This window comes from Rhinolophus sinicus, linkage group LG13 (genome assembly GCF_036562045.2).
Source record: "Rhinolophus sinicus isolate RSC01 linkage group LG13, ASM3656204v1, whole genome shotgun sequence".
Classification (NCBI taxonomy): domain Eukaryota; kingdom Metazoa; phylum Chordata; class Mammalia; order Chiroptera; family Rhinolophidae; genus Rhinolophus; species Rhinolophus sinicus.
In genome coordinates this window covers 16,698,225-16,706,600 of record NC_133762.1, presented here as the reverse complement: position 1 = coordinate 16,706,600, position 8,376 = coordinate 16,698,225, and the positions used below count along the sequence as shown (strand labels likewise).

Here is an 8,376-nt window from a genome sequence, read left to right as displayed (position 1 = left end):
CTGGCTGCTGCCTGGGTACATGTCAGGGCATGTGCTATGACCTGTATATTCCTATGTCAGGGCACTGCCCTGTGGGGGGCTCCAATGGGGGGGTCCCCAAAAGGCAGCCGCATCAAATCCCTGGAACCTATGAATAACCTTATTTGGAAAAAGGGTGTTTGCAGATGTGATTGAGTTAAGGACCTGGAAATTAGATCGTCCTGGATTATCCGGGTGGCGCCTAAATCCAGTGGTAAGTGTCCTTATAAAAGGGAGGTTTGGGAGATCAAAGGTGATGTGACCACATGGTCCAGGTGTCTGTGAACCCAGGAATTTCCAGGCAGCCACCAGAGTTGGGAGAGCAAAGGAAAGTTCTCTCCCGAGCCCGGGAGGAGCAGGCCCTGATGCATTTCAGATGTGTGGCCTGCAGAACTGTGAGAGGAGTTTGTTGTGTTAGCCTCTCAGTTGTCATCATTTGTTATGGCAGAGCCAGGAACCTATCACACCTGTGTGCCTCTGAGTGCCGTCCACCAGCCCGAGCCCAGTTCCAGCCTTTGCCTTTGGTTCCCCCACGCCTGGCATAAACAGGCACCCTGCCAGGATGCGACATCACTGCCCCCTGGTGGTCAGGGCTGGGGGCAGCTGGGCTGGGAACCCCCTCATCCCAGACCCAGGGCGGTGCCCACCCCCACACTCCCCGATGACTTCAGCTGGGCACCACACTGGGGCACTTGAGAACCAGGTTTATTTCTGGTCTTTTTATCAGAATATAAAAAGTGAACACAAAACAAAGACGACAGGACAGGAGCTTGGGGATGGGGCGTTAGGGAAGCAAGACAAAGGAAGGAGAAGGGAGGCAGAGATGGGAAGGGCCCTCTGGGAAGGGCGCCATTGTGATGGCACAAGGTGGACAGGGACACTCAGGGCAGCCAGACAGGACAAGGGGCCTTCCCATGGGGGTACATACAGGATGGGGGGGCACCAGGCCAATTGTCCAAATTCCACACGTGACATGCACCAACCAACCTCCTCTCTGGAAGCCAGCACAGGGAACAGAGCGGGGCAGGGTGCTCAGCCTGGTCTGCACCCCCCCATCTGAGGTTTTCAGAGCCCCCCAGGGGAGTGGGAGGGCAGAGAAACAAGAGGGACAAGGCAGCAGGACAGCCCTCACTGTCCCCTCTGCTGGGCAGCACCAGCCCCAAACCTCAGCCCTTGGGGCCAGGAGGGAGTGGTTATTCAGGTGCCTGCTGGGTCTCTGGTGGGGGTGGGGGGGCGCGGCCATAGCCCTCAGGACAGTCTCTTTGTGATCTGGATTTCCCCGGGAATACCCGCCCATTCCTCTGTCTCCATAGTGGTCTCCATGACCCTGAGAGGAGGGTAACTTTCCCAAACCTCAGGCCAGGACACTGCTGAGCCCAGTGCTGGGCGCCAGGTAGGGGGCCCTATCGTGCCATGTTAGTTCTCGGGCGCTTGGGCAATCCCGGACCTGCCTCACCTCAGTTGCAGTGAATAGATGGGGGCATGGTGAGGGGGAGGGTGCCTGGCCAGATGGACACTGATGACCATCATCTGGGCAGTGAGTTGAGCCTGTCTGGCAGGGTCAGGGGCTGGGCACAGGGAGCGTTGGCAGTTTATCCCACCTCTGTGGGCAGTTCTCTAGGTGCTGGAGGAGGGTGTTGAACTGGACAAGTGGGTAGACAGACAGACCTCTCATCCTGGGAGAGGGAAGGATGCCCCAAGGAAACGTGACTCAGCCAGCAATGGGGGACAGACGTCAACATGGGTGAAGGGAATATAAATAATCACTCCTTGGGAGTTTGGGGACCATCCAAACCCCACTCTGGCCCCAGGTGGCTGCCCCACATGCTGCCAGCAGCACCAGGGGTGGGCCTTGGTTCAGGTCCTGGGAGAAGGGGCCACACTCAAGTAGCCTCCACGCACCCGACCCTAGGCATAGCCCAGAATGCACAACCACAGGTGGCTGGACGGGCAAATCTGGTCACACCTGTCCATTGGGCCCGGCTCGGCCCCTGGGGATGCCTGCAGGGTCCAAGAGGGGCTGCATGGCCAGCTCTGCCTCGTCCTTGCCATGGGCTCCGGTCACAGTGCTGGGGTCTGGGATTCAGGCCTCAGGCAGCAGCTAAGACATGTTTCCGAAGGAAGCTATGGGTGGAAGGGGTGAGGAGTGGGGGTCTCTGGCATCGTCCCCTCTGCCATGGGCTCAGGATGGCCCTTACTGGGGTCCCACAGCAGAGTCCAGCCACCCACCCTACACTCAGGGCCTCCAGCCCCGCCCCCCGCCCCCTCTCGCCTCCCCCGCCTCTAAGGCACTCCTGGCTCCTCCCACTGACCTTGGCTGAGCAGCTGCAGGCTCCGCCCCTCTTCGCGCACCTGCAGGCGCAGCACCTGCTGCAGTACCTCCTGCCGCTGCGCCTCCTGCGCCAGCCCCATGCGCTGCAGCTTCTCTGCGTTCAGCCTCAGCAGCGCCCGGCCTGGGGGCAGGGAGAGGGGCGGGGCCGAAGTCAACTTCCGGTGGGCAATCGAAGCCAAGGCACGGGGGGAGGGGGCCGAGACTCAGAGACAGAGAGGGAGACTGAGGAAATGGGGGGAGGGACGCAGAGACACATAGATGCAGAGAGACGGGGGGGGGGGGGCAGGAGGGGGATGGGGGAAAGGGAGGAGGAGAGAGAGGAAATGGGCAGGGAGACAGACACACCGATGCGGAGAGGCAGGCAGGGAGAGGCAGAGGAAAGCCATATGAAGACACAGAGAGGCTGGGAGACACAGTGGCAGGTTCCGCAGAGACAAAGACCGGAGGAGAGGCTGACTCAGGAGGAAACAGGAGAGGGTAGGAAGAGGAGAAAGGACAAGCTCTCCTGGGATCCCTGTGCCCCCAGCCCCATAGCCCCCAGCCCCACAGCACCGGTAATGGCGTGCTGGGAGAAGGCCTCCACGTAGACGAGGTAGTTGTGGGGACAGTGCTTCTTGAGCCACTTGCAGACGTCCTGCTGACTCCACAGGACCACAGGCCTCGTCAGTCCACCCAATGAGGGACTCGTGTGGTACAGGCCACAGTGGTCAGAGTACAGCCAGCCCTGTAAGGGAGAGGGGCAGCAGATAGAACGAGGTGGTGGGGAGGGCAGGGGCTGAGACGGGTACGGTGGCTGGGTACCTGGGGGGTCTCTGTGCCAGGCTGCTGCAGGAGCTTGACTGGCCGGCCACCTGCTGCCCTCTGACTTCGTGAATCATGCCACGTGAGGCTGGTGCCTGGTGTCCTAGGCAGGTGGCAGGGGATGCTCTCGGTGGACACCGTGTGCTCCAGGAGGGTCCGGCAGAAGCTGAAGTGGGCAGTGGCTGTGGAGGAGGGGTGCCTGGTCAGAGTGGTCAGGGGCCCAGCCAGAGGCTCCCCTCGTCCCTCAGCCCACCTCCCCTCCACTGAGGAAGGAGCCACTTTCCCAAATGCAGAAGGAAGTGTCGAGAGCTGTCTTGAGGGCCCCACCCAGCCCAAAGCTGAAGAACTGGAACGCCTGTACCCTCCAAGTCCACAGTACACGTTCTGGGGAGCCAAATGGATTCTGAGAGCAGACGCCCACGGGGGAGCCTAAGACTTACAGTCAGAGGTAGGGCTCTCCTGGGACAGCCCTCAGCTCACTCTTGCCTTGGGCTGGCACATGCCACACCGAACCAGGGTGCACACACAGGCCCTACCTACGAGGAAACACTGGACCGGTGTACTGGGAGGCCCGTATGGTGAGGAGACCCCCTGGGTGCACTGCAGGCCTTTTGCCACAGACTGTGCCATCTCTGCAGCCATCCTGGCCACGTGAGGTTTGGCCCTGCCCAGCTGTGCTCACTGGTTGTGACTCATGGACAAGAAGCCTAAACTCTGGGCAAGCCAGCACCGGGATTCCTGCTCCCCCACCTACCACAGGGTTGCCAACCCAGGGTGACGGCTGTGCATGGTGGCTCTGCAGCCGCCATGGACTGCTCAGCACAGGCCCACAGGCTGCAGCCACGTGCTCAGGGACCCCTAGTGACACCTGGCGCTCTCTTCCCATACCAACTTCATTACACTCGTCAACACTTTGGTTTTCTCATCATTTCTGGGCTGGCTGCTGACCTGAGTGGGGGAGGAGCAGTCGCCTGTTCACTGCCCCTCCCGAGACCTTGCACAGGTCCTGGTGCAAAGGAGGTGCCCAGAAGCATTGTGATGAATGAACGGATGGACGAAGGTTCTGTGTGATGTGCATCTTTACAGCATCCAGGTCCTGACTCAGCAGGGAGACCTTCCCTCCCACGGACACAGCCCCCCACCCCTAGGGCAGGATTTGGCCCTGTGCCCAGATCTCAGTAATGGGGGAAATTCCCATCTTGCTCCCCTCCTTCCACCGCATTCCTGCAACTTTCCACTATCAGAAAACCACAGGTGACTCTAAATTTGAGGTCTAGGGTCAGACTGAGAGTGTGGCCGCCGCCTCGAGGTGGCTTCTGGTACCGTGGGAAAAGAATTAAAGCCGAGACCTTTCAGGGAACAGGCCCTGGGGTCGCATGGCCTCGCCTCGCCAGGGCCAGGCCTGGGTAAACCAGTCCGACACCTCCGTGGGCGTCGCACCTGTCCCGGGTCAACGGGACCCGCCCATTTCCTGCCCGCGCTGGGGGGAGGGATCTCTGTGGGTACGTCCGTCCTTCCCTCCCTCCCTCTCAGCCCCAACGTCGTAATTCCCGTAGAAAATGGGGTGGGGGCGCACGATCACGGCTGTGGCCCCGGCCCCTTCTTCGCTCCAACGCAAAGGCTGGGAGGGTTTTCTCCGCGCGCGGAAAAAAAAGGTGACCGCACGGTGGTGCGAGCTTGGGGACAGAAGCCCCGGCCGGTCACCTCCCCCAAGCCAAGGGTGCGCTGATCCCCAAGGCCTGAGGCCGCCCCACCTCGCCCCCAGCGCAGCACAAAGACACAAGGGACCCCAGATCCGTCAGGACGCGCCCCCTTCTCTGTCCACTGCCGCAGCTCAAGTCCTCCAGGTCCCGCCCCCGTCCCTCTCGGTTCCCAAGCCCCCAGCCCACGATATCCCTGCGCCCGGATTCAGCCCGGCTCACCGTCCACATCCCGGCGCTCCCCGAAGCCGGCGCGCACAGCCCCGGCGCGGCCTCGCGGGGGGCTCAGCTTGGTCCTCAGCTCCGTGAACATGGGGCCCGCGGGGCCCGTGCCCGTGCACACGCCCCTCGCCGGGCGCAGGGCGGCCCGTGTGGCCGGCGGGGAACGCGCGCCACCGCCCCGTCCCAGCCGGCCCCGCGCCGGAGCCGGTCCCCGCGCCCGGCGAGTCTGCGCGGCGAGGCACCTGCCGCTGAGCCCTGAGAGCTGGGCGCGCTCCGGGAGCTCCGAGGTGTGTCGGCGGCGCGCGGGTCTGCGTATGCAAAGAGTGTCTGCCAGGGCAAGGGGCGTCCCTGCGCACCTGGGCAAGGCTCCAAGGACGAGTGACTGGGCACCTTTAGGGGTCCAGGCGTCTGCAGGGGCCTGTGAAGCAGGGAAGTAAGGACACATTCTGTGTGTGTGTGTGTGTGTGTGTGTGTGTGTGTGTGTGTGTGTGTGTGTGTCTGTCGTGGGGGGCGTCCTACCCATCCTGGGACCTTCTGCCCCCTGGGGCCCAGGTCAAAGACCAGACCCATCCCTTCAAACAAACCACTTCCCTCCATTTTTCTACCTCAATTTTCTCCTTTAATTCGCATTCTCCAGATCTCTCCAGAGGTCTCTCCCTCAAATGGGCACTTGCTTCCCCAGAGAAGTCAGTTTGACTCTCTCTTACCCCATCACACTTAACTCTAGGAGGACAGCCAGGGTCTCTCCCTTTCCTTCTGTAGCCCCAGAATCGGATTCAGTGCCCAAGATGTGGCTCTGAGAGGAGCTTGGCTGGGGACAGGGAGGAGCAGCCCCAAGGAGGCTGCAGCAGGCAGGAGGGATGTGTTTGCTGCAGGACGCCGGTGAGAAGAGCTAGGGTGGGCTGGGGCGGTCTGGTCGAGCACAAGGCCAGACTTGGGACCTGAGTTTTGCCTGCGCTGCCAGGAGCCTGAGTGCTCTGCCCGGTATATGTGGGGGCGAGAGGATGTCCCACAGCGGAGTGTGCAAAGGTGCACGTGGCCACCCAGAAATGTATGCAGAGTACAGTCAGGCATGCCCACGACACCCACAAGCAGAGATCGGCATGGAATTCACCCAAATTTTGTGATCGCCCACGCCCACATACTGACTCTGCCGACATACCCGCTGCATTGATTTATTTCCGTTAATTAGCTCAACAGGGGTGGGCTCTTGCCCTCACTTGAACCTTCAGGGTATTGCGGGACTGTGAGTGGGGACCTGTGCTGGAATTGGAGCTCAGGAATCCGAGTCCTGAGAGCCAAGGCAGCAAGCAGTGTGTACACAGGAGCACACACAAACAGGTGTGCTCACAGTCGTGACACATACACCCCGCACAAGCTCTACACAGCTGGATAGGTGTGCAGCTCCACTCGGATGTGTTATGGCCTGCCCCGGGCCAAGGCTACTCTGAAGGGCAGGGTGGGTAGCTACGGCTCAGTCCTAGGGCTCACTGGCAGCTGTGCTGGCTTAGAGACGGAGGGGACCCACGGGTCCTATTGGTACTGCAGGTCTCCGTGGAATGCATCGAGAACACGCAGTAAGCAAGGGTGCCCAGGCTCAGTTTTCAGGTCCCTGGAGGTTTGTCCAGAAAGGTGTCGCCCCTGGACCTCTGGCGGGGCTGCCCTCCGGCCCTCCTCGCCACAAGGGGGCGCTCTCGCCCACGCACCTGCCGCCTCTCCGTCCCGCAGCCGCGGCCGGAAGTCGCCCAGCCGCGTTTCCGGAACTTCCGCCCGTAGAATCCGGGGTGGCCGGGGCTTCGTGCCGACCTGGCGCTCTGCTTCCGGGGCGCGGGTGACGCGAGCGCGCGACCTCTTCCTGCAGCGAAACCTCGGACGTCTGTGGTGTTTTGCCTCCCGCCGCGGTCTCCGGCCCTTCCCTTCCCGGCCCTTGTCGTCACCTGCGCCATGAACAAGAAGAAGAAGCCGTTCCTGGGCATGCCCGCGCCGCTCGGCTACGTGCCGGGCCTGGGCCGAGGGTGAGCCCCGGGGCGGGCCGTGCTTGAGGGGCGTGAGCGGGCGGCGCCGGCCCCGGGCCCCGGGCCCCGGGCCCCGGCCGGCGCGCCCTTGGGGAAGGGGCAGAGGGCCGGTCGGGCCTGGAGCAAGGCCGTCCCAACCCCCCGCCGGCGACGGGGAAGACGAGAGGAGATACGGGCGGGTTGGTTTAAGCCGCGTAGGAAGATAGTTCTTTGGGGTCAGGCTGGACCCGAGCGAGTCCCGCCAGTTGCCTGGGAGCGCTGCGGCCGCCTTAGCGGCGCCTTGGCCGTGAGCCCGTCTGGGGCCTAGGACGGGCAGCGGCACCGTGTGCAGATCGGCGGTAGGAGTAGCGAGCTCCCGACGTGGCTGCCGTGGGAACGCAGCAGCTCCCCCCGGCCAGGCCCGCGCGCCCACCCGCGTCCCGCCTCCGCAGTTCCCGGTCATCCCGGCGCCACTCCTCGGTGGCCGCTCATAGTGTCACAGTCTTTCCCTGTAGAGTCGTTGGTCGTATACTGTTTGTTCCAACTCTCAACTCCCGGGCGCAGGGATGGCATCTTTGAGGCTTGTGACAGTCCTCCCTGCCTGTCACACAGACTGCTACCGTAAATTGTTGAGTAAATGAGCAGTCATTTTTATCCTATTTGGTTATTCATCTGATTAGGAAGACTACTGGGTGTCTTTTGTCGAGGATGGTACCGTATGTTAGAATCTGTGGCGGACACATAAGTGTCAGATGGTGGCACCATCTTCAGGGGACCTTCACTCGACTAGGCAAGGTGAGGTATATGCATAAATAAGTACATACAGAGGAACAGATTTAGAATTGGGGTTCCAGTGATCAGGGAATGCTCGATGGGGTGCCAGCATTTAAGCTAAGTTTAGAAGGAAAGCTGGATTTAGGGATGTAGAGATGTGACAGGTCATAGGAGAAACTGATGTTTTGTGTGTCGCACAGTTAGGAAAAAAGATAAGGCATGGAGGAAGGTGAGGGAATAGCAGGGAGTCCGTGGGGCTGGGATGTGCAGGGAGCAGAGCTCCTGTGGGCATTGCAGAGGCGGTGCCTCAGGCCTGCACTCAAGCAGAGGGAGACTCGGGGCAGGGAGGCCAGCTTGGTTCCCGAGGCCTGGGACCAGGGATTTGGAGGAAGACAGTACAGCTCCGTGGCAGGTGGGAGGGCGAGGGAGGCAAGCCACGTGTCTGCCTTGGTGCCCTGGGCAGCACTGCTGTCATCAGTGGAGACAACCCCAAGTAGCTGCAGGGCAGGCACAGAAGAGGAACTCTGACTGGGTC

General features: G+C 61.7%; 2 protein-coding genes across 2 annotated transcripts in view; one reads left to right on the top strand and one right to left on the bottom strand.

Moving 5' to 3' along the window:
• Positions 1-707: 707 nt before the first annotated feature.
• Positions 708-5,363, bottom strand: SAMD10 (sterile alpha motif domain containing 10). Its single transcript, XM_074318198.1, has 5 exons — positions 5,074-5,363; positions 3,152-3,333; positions 2,903-3,074; positions 2,331-2,471; positions 708-2,142 (listed from the first exon to the last, which is right to left on the bottom strand). The coding sequence occupies exons 1-5, from the start codon at positions 5,162-5,164 to the stop codon at positions 2,120-2,122; spliced, it is 609 nt and encodes a 202-aa protein (XP_074174299.1). The 5' UTR covers positions 5,165-5,363; the 3' UTR covers positions 708-2,119.
• A 1,521-nt stretch (positions 5,364-6,884) lies between these two features.
• PRPF6 (pre-mRNA processing factor 6) overlaps positions 6,885-8,376 on the top strand; it is a 36,481-nt gene continuing 34,989 nt past the window's right edge. The window contains exon 1 of the mRNA XM_019753440.2: positions 6,885-7,088. Within this exon, the coding sequence (XP_019608999.1) occupies positions 7,018-7,088 (71 nt within the window). The 5' untranslated portion in view covers positions 6,885-7,017. The remainder of the gene's footprint in view (positions 7,089-8,376) is intronic.

What these genes read in the sequence shown, in the direction of transcription:
- SAMD10 (XM_074318198.1), bottom strand. Translation starts at nt 5,164, where the DNA reads ATGTTCACGGAGCTGAGGACCAAGCTGAGCCCCCCGCGAGGCCGCGCC. An exon ending in GGAGCGCCGGGATGTGGACG is followed by an intron (nt 3,334 to 5,073) that starts GTGAGCCGGGCT and finishes CCTCCTCCACAG; the next exon opens with CCACTGCCCACTTCAGCTTC. An exon ending in CTGGCACAGAGACCCCCCAG is followed by an intron (nt 3,075 to 3,151) that starts GTACCCAGCCAC and finishes TCTCCCTTACAG; the next exon opens with GGCTGGCTGTACTCTGACCA.